Source organism: Erithacus rubecula, assembly GCF_903797595.1.
Source record: "Erithacus rubecula genome assembly, chromosome: 3".
In the NCBI taxonomy this organism is placed as follows: domain Eukaryota; kingdom Metazoa; phylum Chordata; class Aves; order Passeriformes; family Muscicapidae; genus Erithacus; species Erithacus rubecula.
The window spans coordinates 114,576,848-114,599,101 of NC_136689.1; the positions used below are offsets into that span (position 1 = coordinate 114,576,848).

The following is a 22,254-nucleotide window of genomic DNA, read 5'->3' on the forward strand; positions in this document are numbered from 1 at the left end:
CACCAGCCCCCTAAGGATGAAGAACCCAGTACTTGTTCTAATGTTAAACCCCATCTATAATTTGAAAATATCTGTAGGTCATACCTAGAATTAGGAAAACAATGACTTAGGTCCAAAAGTGCCCCTCTTCTCATAGGACTCTGAATATCTGAAGGTGAAATAAAGGGTGGGTTAGATTTGTTATAGCTTTTTTTTTTTTTTTTTAATCGACTATTCAGTGTTGGTCTTCATTATTATTTTTTATTCTTTTGAAAGCTTTTAGAGGCTCCTGCATAACCGCCTCTGCCCCATTCAGTGCTGAATGGACGGTGCGCTGATCTTTTTCTCGGTGGGTAATGGATTTGGGTTGATTGCTTGACACAGGGACAATAGGGGGGTAAACAATTGCCTTCGCACCCGGGCAGCTCCCCATCTGTTGAGTGCGTGCTCCTTCAGAGGCACCGGGCAGGGACAGATGAACGCGCCAGCCGAGCCTGATGTTAATGACATCAGTCATACAAGCAGAACATGTGGCGCAATAAATCAAAAACTAATTGAACTTTGGGGTGATTATATTGCTGTCCCACTGCCTGCTTGGAGCACGGCACGGTTTCCTGGGACAATGCCCCCAGCCCTGCAGAGGCTTTGCTGCCCCTGGACAGCAGGAGCCTGCCCTGGGAGGTGACAAGTGACAGCAGCTTCTCTTCGCTCACTGCGTTCCTGAAACAGCCACACCTTCCACTCAACCAAAGTGCTTCCAGGCTCAGGATGTGTGTTTGACCAATATTTATTATTTCAAATAAGAATCGTTCAACAGTGACAGCCCATGGTCACTGGCACTTTCCATCTGGGACTGTTGGTGGCAGACATCTATAGGAGAAGGCAACACTTGTTTTTGTGTTAATTAGACACACACGTGGTAGTAATGAAGGCTATTCATTAGACTGATATAATTTAATATCATTATTCACACTTGAAAGTGCTCCAGCTATATCGGTTGTTGGAGCCTGCAAGCCAAAATTTTCTCTCTTGGGTGTCCATGGCAGCATTAAGTCACCAGAAGTTGAGGGGGCTGATATTTGTAGAGGTGGAAAGGAGCAAATTCTGATAGGAGTATTAAGAAATTTAAAGCTTTGGCAAGAAGACCCTTTATTGAAGTGCATAAATAGGGGATTAGGCCCCAGAGCCATCAGGTCAGAAGCCCATCTATGACTGAACCACCTTTCCTCCCCTTCCAACCACAGATGTGTAGGGGGCAAGGAGATCTATGCACATCTGCCTTTCTTAGACATTTGCTTTTTGAAATTTTACTTTGAAAAACCCAGGATTACAGTATTTGTTTATGGAATGAAAAGGTAAAGCACAAAATGCTTTTCATAATACACCTAGAATCAACTCCTTATTACATGTAAGGAGCAAATTTTTATGCTAAATGTGTTAAAGTACACAACCTAATTTATTTCAGATATCTTTGCAGTACTTCTGTAAACATTTGCCAGTAGATTAGACTTTAATTATTAGCTATTTATTGCAGAGGATTCTCCACTCTGGTAAAAGGAAATGTAAAATAAAATGGTCCTATCTGAGTAGAGGCTTAAGTAAGGGCTAAATTAAATCTTTGTGTTAATATTATTCATAGAAAGGCAGATGGGAGCAGAAAATGTTGCAATGAAGAATATGGAATGAGATGAGATCACAGCATCAGTCTGTCCTTTGTAGATCTGGACAATGATCACAGAGCCAGATTGGATTAGTGAAACCTATTTACCAGAAGTTCAGAGCAGTTGCATGAAGCTGAAAGGCAGTCAGTAAGGGAGAGGTGGAAAATGCACCAGATTTACAGCTGCAGCGATGAAAATTTAGAAGTTTTCACCACTGTGATTTCTTCCAAATGTGAGTACATCAAAATCTAACAACTGCTACGGTGTTGTCTTTTAGAGGGATGGGGTATGTAGCAGCGGGGAAATATTTGAAGAGAGCAGCTCATCTGCTCTGCTGTGCCGTGCTCTGCCTGCAGCCCAGCGCTCGCTGCTGCTTTCTCTACCTAATCCGTGCAGGTGCTTCAATACTGGGGCTCTGTAAAACCTCTGCTCTGGCAAAATTGGGAGATCTGGAGTCGGTGTTGCTATACCTATGAGGTAACTGCTAAAGTGACAGCTTGCAACTGTGTGGCTTCTCTGTGTAATAGAAAAGAGAATGAAGTTCTGCGAGCAGTTAGAAGTGGGTGAAGTGCATGAATGTTGAATTTAAGTCTGCTGGCTCAATAAGTGGAACATTTCCAAAGCCATGCCCTGGAAATGAATGCATGATTAACATTAATTGCTTCTAATGAAGAGTAAGAACCGGACAAAGCCCAGCCTGCATTTGATTGAACAAATTAGTTTAAACTCAATGGCTGCATATTTCAGCAACAAGAAAGCAGGGGAAAGCAGGGAAAACAAATTGTGGGGCCAGATCAGATCTTTACTTGCAAGCTGCAAGCATGAGCTCTCAGCTGCTTAATTTTGGAATATAAGTGGAAATGACAAAGTGAACCATCACTGTAATTGTATTTCTTGCCCGAAATCTGGGCTGCACATACAAACATCCTTTTGCAGGCAAATCCACATACATCATCTGCAAGAATTCGTCCTTCTCTCCCTTTGCCAGCTCTCTGCAGAAATTTGTGTTTGCAGGGACAGCCTCGCAGCCCCACTGTTTGCATCCTGCCATTGTATTCCCACGCAAGTGGGTCACTCCTGGCTACCTCTGTGATTCACCCTTCTTTCAATGCCTATTCAAGTAATTGCCTGTTTGCTGGTGCTGTGACTGCCCTTTCATGCCTTGCCTTTCTTCAGCCCCCGTGAGCCTTTTGCCACTCATTCTGGCAGACAAGAGGGGATGAGGGACTGTGGATCATATGTGCTCTGAAAGCAGGAACATTTATTACTGTTAGGCACATTTAAGTGTTGGTCCTTTTGCAACTATAACAGCACAAGAGCACTTGCTTCTGGTAGAAATCTCTAAAAAACTGCGTTCCTTACACTGTGTGGTAAAATACCTAAAATACCAGAGAGACAAGAAGATATTTCATTGTATTACTAAACTTTTCTGCATTTGAGTGTTTTGCTTATGAGCAATTAGTTTAGTCCTCACACAGTGAAATTCCAGAAGTAAAGGTAATGGAAACAGCTTCAAGAACAACTTACAGAATTTTCCTAGGTTTGAAAAAACCCAAACCACCTTCATTGTGTTTGTCTGGCTTTCATCCCACACTCACCATGGTTTAAAATATAAAATGTGACCTGCAGGAGAAGACAGTAAGGATCCCTGAGGATACCACACCGTGCAGAACAGACTGTAATCATGCTGACAGCTCAGCACACTCTAGGCAGGCAGATAACTTACTTGAGATGAGCTCAGTGTGGAAGTGCCCTGTGCTGCAATGGGCTGCTCAAAGGGACCCTTTCCATTTTCCTGTCCTGTTTCACTACAGCCACAGCACAGGCCAGAATATCCTCTCCAGTGGGCTCCTAATGCTCAGTGCTTATATCCTCACTGGGGTGTGGAGGGATGGCTGTTAGACACACACAGGCTGTCTAGGAAGAGTGACTTGGGTGTCACTGCCAGCTCTGCTTGTTCAGAGCCCTGGAAACCCAGTCACTTGTTATTCCTGCCATCTGAGGAGAGAAGTCTGGCTGCAGTAACAAGCAGCCTTGGATGACCTTCAGCTACTTCCACAGCTCCAAAACTCTTTAAAAAATTACTCCAGAATAAATACTGCAAACAGTAATACACGGCAGTGATAAGCACTGCAAGTAAATGTATGCCAACAACATGAAGGAAAGCTCACCTGGGGAGTAAGAGTCACTCCTCATCCTGTAACAAACCTTCCTGGCTCTTCAAAGCCTTTGGTTTATACACAGAGCCTGAATAGGAAACCTCCATTCATGTGCCCTGCCCCCAGGGTCAGCCTTTAGAATTGGAGCTAATTCTCCACATTTGGCAGCTTTCTGCAAGCCTGTTTCTGTCACTGGTGGTGAAATCCTGCAGCTCCAGTAGCCTGAACACAAGGCAGGGGAAGATATGATGAGAGGGAGAGCTGGGAGTATCACAGTCTTTCAGGCCAGTTTCAAGTCTAACTCAATAAAAGTTTAAAGTGCCTTCACTTAGTCCATTGAAGCCATCACCAAAACCAATCACCCCAGTCCAGACAAAAGCTTGGCTTATGGCCCTGGCATGCCGTGTGTCTATTGGTCAGGGTCTCTATCATTTTGCTGTCTCCATGGGTCTAAGAAATAAAAATGAGAAACAGACTTTAAGCAAAATGTCCCAAGCTAAAGAACAGAACAGGTCATTTTGAAGATTGAAAAAGAAAAGATTAGGCTTAGCCCAAATGTGCTTTGGACATCATGCAGCAGTAAAAGTGAAATAATCCCATGAGGGAGTTTGAGTTTATTGATAAATTTCCTAACTAGATAAAATCATCAGTCTCCAAGTTAATGTATACACTATTCATTTCCTACTGAAATACTGGCAGGAGGCCAGATCAAAACTAAGAAAGGAGAAGGAGTGTTCCTCCTGGAAGCCTATGGGAGAGGTGCAGGAACTCAGGATAGGCTGTGGCCCTGTGGCCAGGAATTTCTGTATTGTATAGCTAGAGCATGGTCTCTGACATCACATCAAAAGGGACTTTCTTTTGGATTGTTTCAGATGGAATCTTCCTTAAACCCTTTCTTCTTCCTCCTCTTCCCACCATGCCCCCAGTGAATTCTTACAGAGGACTTTTGGAGGCACATGTCCACCTCCACAGCATCCTGACTATGTTTCTGTTTTTCTTTTTGCAGCATGTAGTCCTGCCCGAAGACGAGCCAAAGCTACGCAGCACATCCTAACTAAGAGTGTAAGAAAAATCTCCTTTCCTCTCCCAATTTTATTTTTTTACATTCTAGTTAGCCACTCATACCCTTAAAAGTGCTATGGGTGAATGGGAAGCAGATCTTCCAGGGTAAAGAAGTGCATCTGTGTCTGATGGAGGGAGTGGGGTGGGTAACAGGAGTTTCTGTAAAGCTGCAGTTTATTTACAGAAGTGCTTTGTAACAGAAAAGGATGGTCTTGCCATGCAGAGGCAGTGAAAATTAACATAGTGGCTTAAAAACACTGGCCATCTGAAGGAATCATAGATTTAATTATTCTCCATAGGGTCTTCACAGTAAGTCCAGAGAGACATGCAGGAATGAAAAGTAAGCAAATCATACCAATGTTAATCAAGTAATAACAATAATCATGTTAATCAAGTAGCCAGTATCCTAGGGAATTTGGGAGAAAAACACCAAGCAATGGATTGTAAATTTGACCCTAAAAGTTGAGAGACCCAGGGAGAATGTTTGTCCCCTGCTCCCAGCAGTGCTTGCCTGCCCTCACCTCATCCTCAGTGCAGAGGGCACAGAGTAAATTTTACCCCATCCCTATAGATGAGGGACCCCCCCCCCAAACTAAAATAACTGAACATTTGTCATGCTCTGAGTGAATGTCTTGCAAGTTCAGGTGCTTTCACACATTGGTGTGAGGTTTCTTATCTTCAGTGATGGTTTTCCCTCCTTAAATCCACTTGACCCATCCACAACCCCTTCCACAGTCCTTATAGCTGATTTGCAGGAATGACAGTCTCTTCTGCATATCAAAGCACTTCTTACATGTTTGACACTCTTCTGCCAAAGCATTTCTTCTCACCACAGACCTGTCTCTTCTCTGGAACTTTGCTGAAGTATTTAGCTCCAGGGCCTTCCCTTTTTCCATGTCCAGATCCATCCTCATTTTCAGAGAGCCTTTTCTTTGTATTCCTGATTCCCTGATCTCCCCATAGAACTGTAGGTCCTCCTGCTTACCACACTTATCTGTGCACTGGAAAAAAAAAAAAAAAAAAAAAACAAAAAAAACCCACATTACATTCACTCCTACCCTCTCCTTTAGTTATTAAAGCAGATCACAGGATCCCAATATGTCACAGGACACCTGAAGTGGTCCCCAGGAAGAGTCAGTAACATGTCTGTCATTTTTTTGGGTAGAAACTGTGCATATGTGTATTTTCCCAAATTGTGACAGTCTTGGTTTGGTTGGTTTTGTTCCATAGCTCAGGCTGAGATTTCAAAATTACTCTTCATTCCAAAGGAAGATGAGTCATACTGCTGGAGTGTTACTCAAAATAAGCCATTTTGAGATACTCCATTTTTATTTGTTAAACCTTTGGTATAATTTGTTTTCCGTGCAATATAAAAACAGCAGAAAAGACCAATGCTCAGAGAGTTTATCTTCTTTTTTTTTTTTTCTTACAGTATTTCGCATAGAACTATTCAGCTGAAAAATTTCAGCTGGCTTACATCAAAATCAAGGGAAAGTATGTGTCTGTTATCTTGTTCCAAATCTCAGTACATAGTTGTTTCTACTAAATGGAAGCATCTAATATTTAATTTGGAATGGATCAGCTGCTGTGGCAGCACTGTACTCATAAAGGCCTAAGAAAATAACATAAGAAAGTCCCTGTTTTGTTGCTGTATTTTAAGAGGATTGGGTTTTTTTTTTTTTCCTTTGGGGCTTTCCTGACCCCAGTTAAGGCTGTCCTTTGATTGGCTCTTAGTCATGATGCAGGCAGCATCATATTAGCAGTGGGAACACCAAGCCTGAGGAATGGTCTGCAGCTCCAGCTAAAAAACAAGGATGGCTCTCAAACCAAAGTGATCGCACAGCCAGCTCTGAGACTTTCCCCTTCTTCAGGGGGATGCAGCTTGCTTGCAGTAAGCACTGAAGTAAATGGCACATACTGGAATAGATGTGCCTGTAAGGAAGCTGTGATTGCCAATTTCTAGACCCACAGAAAAGTCGCAGAATGATTGTTTATTTTTCACTTTTACATCTGCACCTGCAGTCAGAGCTGTAGAAATGCCTCAGCTAACACAAAATCTTCTGCTCTGGTGATTGCAGTGGATGCACAACTTTAATCCTCAGCAGGGACAAAAATAGCAACCAACGTGGACATCTGCCAGACCTTTTTTTCACAGCAGAAATACTCAAGCAGTGTAGCATTAAGTGATTCAACATTCAAATTACTGACTGTGGGGGGTAACTTCCAACACATACAAGAACTCATCCCAGAAAGGAGGAAGCCCCTGTTCTTTTCAGCTGATTGTTTCACCAATATGTGTTTTTGCAGCTCCTATTGCCATATTAATAGTTATTTCCAGTGACAGTAGATCCTTCCCTTCTCTTCTTCTTCTAGCCCCAAAATCCCTTGGGTGGAAAAGCTGTCTGGACACCAGTATCTGTCTACTTTGCAAGAAAGTAGGAAATACCCCTGTGCATGCTAGAGCTGTCACATTAAAAATTAGCTCAGCAATAGGCCATCAAAATAACTTAACTCTTCAAATCTGAAATTTTCTCCACTAACAGGCACACTGTTGTTCAGACTCTAATTTTCAAAGTTTTATCCAAAGCCAGATATTTAATTGTCACCTTTTCTGGATGATTGTTGGTTGGCAGCAGGATTTTAAGTCCAGGATCAGGATGGTTAGAACAGCCTCTTTGTGACCATCCACCGTCCTGTGTCCTCTGTGCCCCTTCCCTCCTAACACAGCTAATGCAAACACTGGATATGTCAGGCCTCAGTGCTCTCATGTGCATGGCAAAGTGCATAAAAAGAGAGTTTGCTGAGCTCTGATTTCAGAGTTGGCATCCTGCAAACAAACGGGACCGGTAAAAGGATTTACAGGTTCTAAAAACAGTTGGTTTTTAGACAGCAGTTTGCTAATTCTGCATTGTTTGGCTGACTCTGCCATTTGCACAGATTTAAGTTTCCTGGTATGTCTAGAAAAGAAAAGTGACTCCCAGTTGATCCTTCTGCCTTACCCTAGGTACCCTAGAGAAATGTCAGCTCCAATTTAGATCAAAACCGAGCTACAGCAGGTTTAGTTTCCTGACCTAGATAAGTCTTTGCATATTACAGTAAAGGGTGAGGTAGCCAAAATCACTGTGAAATCTTGAATTAGGAGATAAGGAACTCCCAAAGTGTGCTACAACCAAATGCTGCAAAGATGTTAGCTAAAAATGTGTTATAGAGATTACACTGTTGTCTCCAGTAATGGAAAATGGCACTGCAACTTATTTACACAGGTTCTGCTGCTTGAAGGCATTTTGGCATTACTGACATCATATGTAACAAGGAATCTTGAAAACACAGACATTGTGCCTAAATAATCTTTGCTATTAATCAGGATAAAATCCTTCCTCTTCCCCAAACTGTATTTCATCCTGTGCAACACGTAGGCAGAATGTTAAGTTTCAAGTCCATGGTGGTTTACACTGATCAAATAAGCCACTTTCAGGATTAGAGGTGACTGCAGCCAGCATCCTACTTACCAAAAATGCTCTTTCCATGACAATGCAAAATAAGTGACCTCAGGTGTCTCAGTGGTAGAGGGTTGATGACATTTTCTGTCACACACCAGCAAAGACTGACCAGCAGTGACCAAGAGCACTGGACATTTTTCCAGAGATGGTGGGAAAAGCTGAGCTCTGTGGCATTCCTTGAAAGCTGGGAGATCTTGGTTCACACGAGGCAGACTCCAAGGGCTGTCATTAGACACCCCTGCCAGCCACAGTCTCATCATATTAGTCCTGGAGACAGGGGTCCCCAGTGGTGTGACCGTGGTGGAGGGGGTGATGCTCTGGAGAGCAGCTTGTGAGGTTTGTGTGGTCAGCAGTGTGTGGACACAGGAGCCTGCAAGGAGCTGCTGCAGAGGGATGGGAGGTGCTGGAACTGCTCCAGGAGCAGTGGGGATGGAGCCAATGCCAACAGCTCAAGCAGCAACAGGAGGCCTCACAACCAGCATCACTCTCATTCTGAAACATCAGAGCAATGCTGAGGCTCAGCTCTGTTGGCAGCTCCAAATTTGTGGTCAGAAGAGCTGGGAGCCAGCTGCAGCCTCCTTTAGCATGTGCTTGTCTTCAAGGACACAGTAGTCCCTTTAACTGAACACTGGGCATGTCTTTAAATAGTTTACAGCACATGGAGCATGTTAGGCTGAGTCAAAATCCGCAGAAATAGGGGAAAGCCCCTATTTCTGGATTAGCCTTGGATTAGGCTTTGGTTGCCTTACCTGCCTTTTCCAGAAGCACTTTTGCCTGTTGTTGGGCAGTTTCTTCTCATCCTACCAGCCAGTAGAATTTAGGTCTTATCCAGACTCCTGAGGACACATGGAGATAAAAGAATTAAAAGTTATAAGGTTGGGGTTTTTCTTCTTTCCTGTTTTGGAAAACATGGGTTTAGCATGTGTTGTTATGTCTGTGTAAGAAATCATATATGCAGAATATTGTGGATTAATGGCAAAGTGAATTGACACTTAATTAGAGGAAATGGACAACTTGAGGGGACATGCTTGAATAGGGTCTTGTTTTTATCTTGAGTGTGTGTTAGAAGGCAGAGCAATAGACAGAATTAAGGCTTTTTCTATGCCAATACTAGGCTAGCCAGTGGTTGGCCTCAGTCTTGAGACAAAATGACTATGTTTATATCTAAAACACTTAGACAGCAACCAGTCGTCAGTAATCCTAATAGGAAATAGTCTGAATAGTTGCCACATGTCTTGTTTCCTTGCTGGTTTGGATTTTCACCCTGTTTAAGTTTTCCTCTGTATGACAGCAGCAATTCCTTAGGGAAGAATTTTTAAAAAGCCAACCAAGTATGAAACACTCTGTCCCTGCTGTTAGAACTTTGATCTTCTTGAGAAAACTCTTTCCAGACCATCCTGGATAGCAGTCCTGATGAATCCACTCCTTTGAGGTGTATCCCTGTTTTTCCAAACTCAGATTAGCCCTTGCCTCCTCAGTTGCCTGTGGCAGTACAGTGAGTGCCATGGCTGAGTTGTAATTGATTGGAAAAGAACTTGATTTTGTTTCTGGGACTATTTGAGATACCAGGGGGGCTGATGCTCAAAGTTGCAACTTTGTCAGTGAGTTTTGTCTGTGTGAGCAAATATTTGTGAAAATTAATCTCTAGGAGCACAATTCCTCTCTGCCTCATATTCTCTGCAATCACTTATTGAGTGCAATATGTAAGTTCGAAAGACAAGAGAGACCATAAGGAAACAGAATTTGTAATTTATATTGCATAAGTTTGAGTGATTGTCCAAGATGTGATGCAATAAGAAAATAAATCTGAGTTGTCTCAGAGGCATATCCTATTTAGAGCTTGGAAAGTGGAACACTTCAGTCTCCAGAGGAGAATACAAAAAGGTGCAACTAAGCAACTGGGTCCCAAAAAGACCCAGCAGGATTTTCCCATACTCCTATACACAGCACAGAAGCTGAAGCCAAAGAAAATCCCACAAATCTCGCAGTCCCCACCTGACAAAATCCCCTTCAGATGACAGCAAAGCAGTAGGAAGGACAAGCAGCCTTTCAGCTCCCCCATGACCTGGACAGACCACCTAATCCCTAGGGCCAGGTGTAACGGGGGGGTTTGCTGTAAATAGGGTTAACTGCACCACCTAATTAGTGGCTTGTCTCAGTTTGGTTTTTTTTTTTTTTTTTTTTTTTTTTGTCTTCACTCAGAGTCAGGATTAAAAACACGAAGAACACGAATTTCTCATGTTCAGACTTGGTAGTTTATTAAATCTTGTCTAAAGTACAAAGAGTTCTGCACCACTTCTAGCTACCAGCTAAAAGCAAGCAAAATAAAGAATGACTCTAGCTAGCTACAAGGTCTTTTAAAGTTAAACAATCCAATAAAGAACTAACACCTGTATTATTTATACTTTTGACCTGATAACCAAACCTCTGTGACCCTCAGTGCAGCACTAACTATCCAACCAAAAACTGCTACCTGAAATCATGAAGAAGAAGATAGGAAGAGACAGCACCCAAAAACTTCCATCTTGTCTCATACCTATTACTATATTCTAAAAACCTCAGATTCAAAACCTTTCACCATGTGAAATCACACACCTGTGACTCTATATCTCAAATTGGAAGCCTTCTCCAAGGCCTCAGGTCAAAAGCAGTGTTCACCTCGGGGTCAGTGTCAGAAAGCTCAAAAGCTCAAAACTGCCAGGCTTCTGTGTTCCAACAGTTTGTCTCTCTCCTGTAGGTGGTGGCCATATCAGACCGGGGGCCACACCAGGGCGAGCTCCTGCATGTGCTGTACCAGGCAAGAGGCGAGGAGGAGGCACGGGGAGGGGGCTGCCTGCAGGGTGGGCAGCGGGGAGCCTGCCCTGCCAAGGGCACTGCCCAGCACGGTGAGTCCACAGTTATTCATTATTCATTATCTATTATTCATTATCTATAATTATTTTTTTATTTTTTCTATTATTTTTATTTTATTATTATATTAACATTTATTATTATTATTTTCATTATTTTATTTTTTTGTTTATCAGTATTAATTATATTAACATTTATATTCATTAGAATTTGTATTATATAATATATAATATATAATATATAATATATAATATATAATATATAATATATAATATATAATATATAATATATTATATATAATATATAATATATAATATATAATATATAATATGTAATATGTAATATGTAATATATGATATATAATATGTAATATGTAATATATGATATATAATAATATATTATATATTATATATTATATATTATATATTATATATTATATATTATTATTTATGTGGCGGTAGAACACCTTTAGACATTGCACTCTTCCAGTCCACAGCAAAGCAGGCACTTTGTTATATACCTGGAGAATAATTCCACACTTAAAATATCCAGTGGAATTAATGAGGTAATGACCATGGCATTGCTCAATTCAATCATAAACTGGCTTTATTCAGAGCCATAAATACTTCCTGACAATGTTTTACAGATGATAAATTGTAAATTACTGACTTTGCCTGTGTCATCTTATTATATAAGATCCCTGTTCAGTTGCTTAAAATTAGCCAGAATGTAATCATTTGGGATGGATTCATCATTTGGGATGGATTTTCAGATTCTGGATGTCAGCCACAGACCTGATTTTTTGGCAACCAAAGCTTGTCCAGCATATTTGTGAGAAACCGTGAAGGAAAAATAGAGCTTGCCAGTACAAAACCAAGGAGATGAGTAAACATAAACAGAGTGGCCATTCAGCTCCTCCAACACTGGTGTGTTATGTTTGGAAGACTGAAGCTGGAGCAGGGCTGTGCAGTTTCACATGGGATGGCCTTTTTAATCAAAAACACATCATTTGCTCTCCTTTGAAAAATCACCCAGATGCAGACAAGTCATATGTCCTTAAAGAAATCCCAAATGGCATGTTTTTCCAAGAGAAATTGAAATTTAGATGTTAAAAGGTGCTAAATCTCTAAAGAAAGTCCATGTAGGTGCATGTTCCTCACATCACTTTTGTGCAGCCACATTGCACATAAGACATCCCATTAAGAGCACAAACCAGACAAGAACAGGGCCTGGGAAACTGGAAAGGAGAAAACTGAGCCTGGGACCATAGGAAAAGATCTCAAAAAGACCTCAGGAGAGCCAAGACGTGGCTGAAGAAAGAAGTGGAGCTTCAGGACTGGAGCAGGGACAGGAGGAGTGGCTGGGGCTGGGTCCAGGGATGGCAGAGAGCCAGAGAGGCAGAAAGGAGGGATTGCTGGTCTCTGCTGTTAGGGGAGGTGAGGGATGCAAACAAGATAAGTACAAACAAGAGAAAAGCTGTAGGAATCTAAAAAGAAGAGCAGAAAACAGGGAAACAGGTCTCATAGAGGGAGAAAGGGAAATGAGTAGGCAGAACTTAATTTCTAAGTATAAATTAGAACAAAAACCAAAGAAACAAACAAAAGAACACAGATGAGGTCATTCGAGCTTTTATTGCTACCATCTGAAATCTTCCACAAATAAAAAAGCAGAAGGACAGTCCATTCCAGTATGTGAAAAGGCACTTCTGGAAGTGGAATTCACACTGCATCCAGCAAACCACTGCCCCGAGGGCAACTACTGCAAACCTGAAGCCTTGAGGACTTCCTTTTGCTTAGACATTTTTCTAAAAGTTTGTAAGAATATTTTCTGTATCTAATAAAAGGGGCTGAAGGGAAGAATCAGACAAAGTAAGAGAAAACAAAACCAAATAAAAAGACAAAATACGGGCATTAGCTGAAGCAGTGATGATCCACTTGCTGAATACTGTTAGTACCTAATATGCAAGATGAGAGGAGGTAATTGCATTAACTTTGACGTGAGGGATACAGTAAGGTACCTAATGGAATTACTGGAGGGGGGTGGAGCAGGAAGCTGGTTAGGATATTTATCAAAGTCAAATATTGCCCCCAGAAGGAGGAGACAGTTCCTAGTCATGCTAGAGACAGCATTATAGCAGCACGCTGGCTTTTTCCATATTTGCTGCTATTATTTATATTCCATTGGTCACAGCAGTAGATTCACATTCCCACAGCCAGATAGGAGGATTTGGCCTCATGAAAAAATCTGGCATCCCTCACTCATTTATTTTCTTGGCACAGTGAGCAGGAATGTCAGTGAGCATTATCCATGGGTAAGTTATCAGATGAGCAGTTACTTGAAAGTGAAAGGTAGCCTTCAGAGTAGAGGACAGCAGAGAGATGTCACTCAGTCACAGGCAGAAATGTGGAAATCCCTGTGACAGGCTAGACATAGCACACATCTCTGCCCACGTTAAAATAACTCTCCAGAGCAATACAGAGCAATACAGAAAGGAGAGAATGACCTCCTAGGCAGGACAAACCTGCAGTGGGGGCTGAGGAGCAGCATTTGGGCTCTTTGTAGAGACACGAGTGTTTACAAAGAGAGGAGGGGCTCCCACTTAGCTTGGTGTGCTGAGAGCAGCTTGTCATCTCATTTGAAAAGTCCAGGAGCAAGCTGAGAGACTTTCCAGAATGACTTAAGCAGTTCCACAATCACTTATTTTGACATCACAATAGATGATCACTCTGCTCTTTTGGCTATAATCAAATCAGGTGCAACTATAACCTGTATCTGGGCTCTGTCCATATCTGGGTTTCACTGCATGGAAGGAGGTTTTTCATACAAGCTGTGCCAATGAGATAATTGCACCTAATATCACGTTTCTTATGCTTTGCAGTGGGAGTTACTGAGCAAGAGTCATCCAAGTCCTATAATCATCTGTTGGACAGAAAATCTTTGGTAAGCAAATAGAGCAAGAATAGCTACCAATGCACTGTAAAACCTTGCTCCTGTCACCATGTCCCACAGTAACTGTCTGTTGCAGCACCTGCAGATTTCACAGCCCTTGTAAAAGTTTGAAACATAATTTATGCCAGAGCATCCCTTAGCTGGGAGCAGAGACTGGCACAGGACACAGATCTGCCCCTCAGGAGCCAGGGAGAGTGGTGGGACAGAAACAGGCAGGCTCCTGTTCTGGATGCTCACCTACCTGCAAGAGGTGGGAGAAATTAACCTTTTGTCCCTCAGAGAATTTCACAAATTCAGAAAAAAATAATTTCTCAAGTGGGACAAGCATCAAATAATATGTTTTCTCCAGAATGTCAACCTGACACAATAATCTCCAAAGTCAGAAACATAAGTAAAGAGTTGATGGGGAAATTATCATAGAAACCCCCTTGTGTTATCTAATAGGCAGAAAAAATATTTTGATTAAAAATTACTCACCCTTACTAAAATGTTTTCACTCCCTTCTTTGTCTTACAATGCCCCCCTAATTTTCAAAGTCCCTACATTTAATAAAAAACAACTTTTTTCAAAGAGAAAAAATTATTTTGAATAGTTTCTGGCCAACACCAGATCATGCTGTTGAAATGGTATGGTTTCAGGGGCTCTTTTGGATGGCTGAAGCATTCTTGCTAGCTGATAGCTAGGCTACACTTAAGAAAAATGACAGTATAATACTTATAGTATATTATATATATTATATACTATAGTATGAAATAATATATAATAATAATAAAAAAGGATGGTTAAAACTAATATCATTCAGTGTAATGAATCAAATTGAACCTACACAATTAAACTTCAAAGGATGCTTACAAAAGTGATTTCAAACATCTCTAAGTTCTAGGATACTTGAAAAACACACCTGAATGTACCCAGTCTCAGATTAATCCTAGGAAAAGTAGAAAAATAGCCCTAGAAAGCTTAAGACCAGACGTGGTAGTGATAATAATATGAATATTTTTTTCAGAATTGCTAGTAAAACCAGTAAGTGTGCTTATTACCTGAAATAATGAGATCACCTCACATTTTTTTTCTATTTCTGAGCAACTTGCACTTTAACTTACCATCTTGGAGGATATGCTATTCTCAGAGACCTGTTAATGGGAAAATGTGACTCAGTTCTGGCAGGCAATTTATGATCAAATAAGACAAGGAGGAAATGGATGATGAGGCACTTGTGGGGCCATGGCAGAACTGGAGCATAACCAGGGTGCCCCCACACCACAGACAGCACGCAACAAACCAGGGAAACATCTCAGAGTGCTCAAGGAACTGTGATGGCTGAGGCATCTGCTTCCCAGGCAGCTGTAGAGGTGGGGAGCTGCAAGAGGCAGGATGCTCACTCTGCACAAAGCCTCAGGAGGCTAAACATAAAAACTAGGGGATAAAATGTCCCTGCTTTGATGAGAGGTGTAACTCTTGCTCATACAAGTCTAGTGCTGAGCTCAGTGAGAATATTCACGTGAGCAACTGGTAATTGTGTGGGTGAGAGCTGGGCAGACAAATCCTTAACCTGCTTTCTCTTGTTAAGAGATTTACAGCATTTATTGGTTTTCTTAAAACAGCCTCTTTCCTCAGATGAACCGGTGTCCCCACTCATCAGTGGCATTTCCTAACGATGTGCTTTGTCCTCCCACAGATTCCTCCATCTCCAGTTGCCCACATCACAGTGAAAGCTGTGGCTGTCACGGGCTCGCCCACACGCGACCGCTCTTCTCTGGAAGAGTAAGTCCCTTCCCACCCTCCAGACAGGCCTCAAAGGCAGGGAGAGATTGGAAAAGGTTGTGATAATTTTATTATCAGCCATGGCCATTTATACAGCTGTCTCAGTGCTCATTAAAGCTCTACTTTATCACTAGGAAAAAAAACCATCATAATTCAAAATAGAAGCATTTTCCCCCTAAAATGTAATTAGAAAATGTAATTAATTGAAGAAAAAAAAAATAGGTCTTAAACTCCAATTAAGTAACAACTTGACCATAGTACAAATGCAGTCATCAACAGGCTGTTAACCCAGACATGGATCTGGGTGGGATTTGAGATGCCACCATTGTCACCCGAGGGACAGTAACTAGTTCATTGTCAGTGTCCTCACACTCCATTCTTACAGAGGTGTAAGTTCCCCTCAGCCAGGAGAGCTCATCACTGCCAGTGGTCCCTGGGGCTTTGGTGGAAGATTCCAGCTCTGTCCTTGGACAATCCCCCCACTCCTTGTTGGGTGGCAATTGCTAGAGAGGATGCACTTAGAGTACATCCACTTGCAGCCCATCCCCTTGTGTGAGTGTCCCCCCGGCAGTGAGGGAGCAAGGGCACCAAGCTGTGGTGGCAGTGCAGCATCCCAGCCCCTTGACCCACAGAGCCCCTGCCCATTCCAGACTTGCCCATCCCAGGCACAGGCACACCTTCTCATCCAGGCATCTCTTGGCTCTGAGTGGCCGGTGGCCATCGGCAGGGAAGAAGGGCCAGGGAGAAGCATTCTTCTCCTGGTTTGAAGGACAATTATCTGCCAATAAAGACAGGAGCTTCTCTTTGAAATGGAGAATGTAACCCACTCCCTCCAAATTATTAAAATTTTGAAATTAAGGGCTCTGAGGCAAAGATATGGGAATTAGGAATAATAGTTCTTTACTAGGAAAATTAAAATAGAAGTACAGTATTACAAAGAACAATCCCAAAACACTGACAGAGTCAGAATACAGCCTGACACCCTGTCAGTCAGGGTGTTGGTAGCAGTCCCATTAAATGGTGGCTGCATCCTCCTGCAGTGGCAGATGTGGTTCAGCTGGAGCAGTGCTCCTGTAGAAGGTGCAGTTTTCCTCTGAAGGGATGATGTGGAAAGATCCAACTTTCCTCTGGAATCCAGTGGAAAGATGATATCTTGCTGTCCAAAATCTCAGGTTTTATCTAGGTAGGAAAGGCTTGGCTCCTCCCCTGGCTGGAGCATGTCCCAGTGGGATGATGTAATTTTATCAGTCACACAGTGGGACTCAATGGCCCATCAGCAGATGATATCTTCCTGGAGGGAGGATGGGTTGTGGAAAAGATAAAGATGATTGCCCTACCTGGTCTTAAAGATGGCCCATTAGCAGATAGTGTGTGCCACTGAGATAAGGGTCACTGCTGGACCGAGATTCAACAGATGGGGATAGAACACACATTTCTGGCCACATCCTGTATTGCAACCCAAGACAACTCTGTACACACCTTGTGTTTTATTTGTTAGCCACAGGCAACGCTGGAGGAAGACAACAGAGTATGACCTGGCCCTGCCACCAGGAGCAGAAGCTTCCCTACCACTGACAGGAGGCAACCTGTGCGGGACACCCAGCCTCCTGAGGAAGATGTGGATGAAGCACAAGAAGAAGTCAGAGTACCTGGGGGCAACAAACAGTGCCTTTGAGGCAGACTGAAAAGGCTCGGCATCCCTTGGAAAGGCAGAAGCTCCTTTGGCAGGACAAGGTGCTTTAGGATCAATGAGGGAACAGACACAGCACAGATCATCCAGAAAAATCATATCCTTTTTATTACTTGATGCCATTGCCTCAGAACAGTGAGAGAAAGGCTAACAAAGGTAAAAATGGTGAATATGATGCAACTCAATGGCCTTTCCTTGTTGCATTACACTAAAATCCCAACTATCCCACTAGATTTACATTTTGACTCAATGTTGAGACTACTGCTGACCCATTCAACATTTTCTATGCCCTGTCTAACTGAGCTTGGACTTGCAACAAGAGAAGCCTATGAAGAGGTTTGTGAATTTCTGCAAGGCAACAGACTGATTACAGAGTGCCATTAAATCCCAAGGATCTACTTGTGCACCACAGCTTGTCGTCCTTCCCCTCTCATATCATGAGATAAAAACCTCATCTTGGGATATGCTTGGCTGAATGACACATCCTAAATATCTCTTTCCTTCCATTTTGATGTTTCAAGGCAGGAGTAAAGGATGCAAAAATTCTAAAACAATGGGCCAGAACTGAGCAAGTTTGCAAACAAAAATACCAAACTTTGTAATGTGACAAGTGATTTGTGTTTTAAGGTATCCTGCCAGATCAAGCTATGAGCAACACGGTAACCTCAATGGACACTTTTTGCCCTAGAGCCTGCTTGTAAGTGAAAAGTTAGTCAGCAATTTACCCTCTACCCATGTGGTAAAGAATATTACATTAAGTGCACAAAATACTAGGAGGAAGGAAAGTATGTAAATGGTGCAAATTTAGGTAACTAAATATAAGATATTTGCATGTAAGAGACCTGTGCTTATGAATAGGTAGATTTAAAGGAATTTGCTTTAAAATTTTTTCACCCCTTTTTTGTTTTTCCAATTTAGAAATTTCTGGTAATGTCCTCTTTAGTTTTTCTCTCAAAAAAAGGACAAAACAGTTTTACAAAAAAAGTTTTCACCACTGTTATGGACAATATTGTATTAGTCGTGAGCAGTAGTTGCCTTCTGTGAGTGCTCCTCTAGTTATCATAAAAAAACACTGGTTTCCCTAAATACAGAACTTCATCTTTAAATGAGGCATATCTCCTGTTGTTTATAGTAATGGTGAGCTCTAATCTAACCGCCAGTGCACCAAAGCGTAAATTAAAAATAAAAGTCAGACTCTATTACAGCAGCAGAGGGAAGGAGCTCTCATATGAAACTTGCCTGCCTGCAGCCAGTGCAGTGAAATGCACTGAGATGCCATCACAGAGAATGCCATGGTGGTGAAGGGCAGCTGGCCCTGGTCAGAAGTACCAAGGGACCACCTGAATGGGAGGGAAAGACTGCCAGGTCTTCTTGGGTTGAGCAGGATGGAGCAGCACACAGGAGAGGTTTGCAGCTTGACAGCCTGAGCAACCAAAGTTCACAAAATGGGAAAACAAAGGGAGTAGGCCAGTAGCTTTACAGAGCATACAGTCATGATGACTGCAAGGAGGGCAACAGGGAAAACATATTTAGGGCTGGACATGGTGGAAATGGTAGTAGGATGGGGATGGAAGTTCTTACTTTAAAAGGCACTGTGGCTCTTCATGCTGCTAGAGCCAAGTCAGTCCAGAGTCTGCCAAGGAGAGAGAGGCACTCTACCTTCATGAAATACCTCTGTCACCCTCCTGTCCAGCTGTCTGTCACTGCTTCAGTCACAGGCTCCTCCTTCAGAGGTGCTCAACTGGTCAGAGGAAAACTCTGAGCCTCAAAACCACACAGACTTTCCCTCCTCATTACCAAGGGTAAAAGTTCTTCTCTGGCCCAGCAGCCTGAGACAGGGATGATCTGCTCTGCTTTTATTTCTTGCTCCCGGGAAAGCAGGAGGACACAGCTCCTTGTGAACCACATGCTGGCAGTATCAACCCTGTGTTCTCTGCTCTGCCATGAGAGAGCAACACTGGCACCCACTGAAGGCTGCACATCTGAACAGGTTTCTCACAGAGGTCCCCCTTTTAAATTAGAGCCTGGCACACTGATCCTGTGCAATAGCCTGAAAACCCTCACCCTGCCAATGTCAGATCCTCTATGACTGAGCCAACCTGGAGCCATGGTCAAGAGTTTCCTGAAACAGTTTTTACAAATATCACTAACCACATTCAGCCCCCTCCTCAGCCTGTAGAACTCCTGCCAGAAACCCTTGCATGTACTTTTAGACATATAGGTAAACCTAGTAAGTTCAGTGGGACTGCTCCCTTGCATAGCAGTACATACATTCAGAGAGTAGGGAGAAGACCAATCACCGCTTCTCTTTTTTGGTGTCATTTCCTAAAAAAAGGAAAAATAAGGATGATGGACAGACACTGGCAAATTCCATTTACTGAATTAGGTGTAATCAAGAGTGAACATTTGTGGTACTTGCCCTTGTAGTTAACATGGCCCACAAAGTACTCACAGTCCAGTGCTGCAAGACTTTTGCTTGTTGAGGAAGTTGCATTGTAGTAATATTTATTTTGTTAATTAATAGCTTTGAGCAGTATGAAGATGGAGATGATTAATACTTCTTTTTAATAATTGCTGTGTCTTGACATGTGTATTTATGCTTTTCTTATTTATTTATTTATAATTTGGATCTACAAGAGAAGGAGTTATTTACAAGAAGCATATTTAATTTCCAGGAATTGCCATGGAGATTTTTTTGTATTGTAGTTGGTATTTATTGATTTAAAAGTATGTTCTATTCTTAAAAAAAACACAAACAACAAAATAAACAAGTAGCAATATATGGTAATATATGGGTCTCAGAGACTTAAGAGTTTTTGGGAAGCATTTAGTGGCAAATAAAGGAGGGTGCATGGTACTGAAAAAAGTAGCAAAGAACATGAACTTTGTTCATCACTTCCTGAAAGTGTATTTGTGAGCAGGTCCAGTATTCTACAGGTGATAGGACCATTTTATGATTAGGTGTGCAGAGAAAAGCCCTGGCACTGTCAGCAGTTAGATGCACCTTTACACATCTGACCTCAAGCACACCCCAGTCACGATGTTTGTGTCACCTCCCTCCCATCAGAGTGCCAAGACAGAGACTTCTGAAAGGCATTTAAGGCTCTGGTAGAGAATAAAGCAAATCGAGTTGTCAAAAAAAATCACTGAACTTACCTCAAACACAACCCTGACTTTGGAGAGCCTAGCCTGAGGTAGATGGCACAGGACCACAGGAGCCCAGCCTAGGGAAGGTGACTCAGGACTGCAAGTGGAAAGAATTCAGGATAGAAGGAACAAAGCAAATGGTGTGAGCATGGTCCACCAACCCAGACTTCACAGCTCTCTGTTAGAGGGTGACTCATTCCCTGCCTGCTGCACTGCCCACAGTCACTCAGCTCTGGGAAAAGTTGTCACATTTCTGGCTCTTTCATTACAGACACCATTTATGTTTAGAATGAGCAGCCAGGGAGTGTTCTCTCAGTGAGTGTCCACACCACAGGAGCTGGCACAGACTTTTTCCAGGACCTGGCCTCTGCTGGGAACTTTTCTGTGAATACCTGATCTTTAGGCATGCATTAAAAATACTATGGAAGAGGATGTGGATGTGTAATATATTTTCCAGATGAAGTTGTACAGAAAGCTGCATTAGGTTGACTCCAGCACACCATCAGAAAAATGTGAAGTAGTGATTACAAAAATAAGTGATCTTTTCCATTTTTCCACCCAAGACAGAAGTTGTTAACTGTGCAGCCAAAAGCATCACCTCTGGCATTACCAGACACAAGCCTGTTGTCATAATTTATAACATCTGGCAGGAAATGCATTTTTCAGACATGTTTCATGTCAATTTATAATTTAGCATTCCCCAGAACTAGAGACTGACTAGGGCACTGATCTGACAGAAAGAGACTGCATGATAACAACCCATCCCACTTACAGTCATTTATAATTCATTTCCCCCCAAAAGAAGTTTCTAATTTCTCCCCACCATTTCAAAACCATCTTTGTGGTAGAGCTACTCACTAAAATATGCATAATTGATTTGCATACCACTTTATTTAAATAAACTGTAGTGAATGTAGCCTAGACTAATATATAAAATAATTCCTACTGATGCATGAAAAAAACACCACAGATATACCTTGCCCACCTTTCTTCCCCTTTTGCTCTCACTTTACAGGCCCTGTAGCAATCAGGATTTCCAGAAGAGTCAATCACAGACACATCACTATTTGAGGGAAAACCACACACCTTATACAAAAAATATTTAAACTCAAACATTGACATCAGCAGAATGATTTCACTTCTGTAAGTTACTCAGCCAGAAAAGTTGCAATATCAGAACTTGCACACACAAAAATTGAAACAAATCAGATTTCTCAGATGAGACTCCCTGATAAGAAACTCTACAAACAATACAGATGTCAAATAGACACAATTAGAAATTTTTAGAATCTCAGCATTAACTCTAGAGATGATTCAAAAGTGAGCAGCTAAATGCTAAACCTTTGAGGTGATAATGATTTTGTTCTACATAGTCCCAATCTCCTCCTTATGATTGCCTCCTTGACTATATCATCAATTACTGGTAAATTTTCACTCACTCTCCCACTGGTATCTTTTCCAATTCTTTTGCCAGCACATGGTGAGCTAAGGTG

The 22,254-nt window shown here is 42.0% G+C and overlaps 1 protein-coding gene across 1 annotated transcript; it reads left to right on the plus strand.

Moving 5' to 3' along the window:
- The first annotated feature begins 266 nt into the window (after positions 1–266).
- VXN (vexin) lies at positions 267–20,391 on the plus strand. The gene is made up of 7 exons (XM_079302219.1): positions 267–328; positions 1,699–1,872; positions 4,806–4,861; positions 11,099–11,246; positions 14,090–14,151; positions 15,839–15,924; positions 17,423–20,391. The coding sequence occupies exons 2-7, from the start codon at positions 1,806–1,808 to the stop codon at positions 17,607–17,609; spliced, it is 606 nt and encodes a 201-aa protein (XP_079158345.1). The 5' UTR covers positions 267–328; positions 1,699–1,805; the 3' UTR covers positions 17,610–20,391.
- Positions 20,392–22,254: the final 1,863 nt, after the last annotated feature.

Excerpts from the sequence above, each read along its gene's own strand:
- VXN (XM_079302219.1), top strand. The coding sequence starts at position 1,806 with ATGCACCAGATTTACAGCTGCAGCGATGAAAATTTAGAAGTTTTCACC. Across the intron at positions 1,873-4,805 it reads CACTGTGATTTCTTCCAAAT|CATGTAGTCCTGCCCGAAGA; the intron begins GTGAGTACATCA and ends TTCTTTTTGCAG. Across the intron at positions 11,247-14,089 it reads CAAGGGCACTGCCCAGCACG|TGGGAGTTACTGAGCAAGAG; the intron begins GTGAGTCCACAG and ends TATGCTTTGCAG.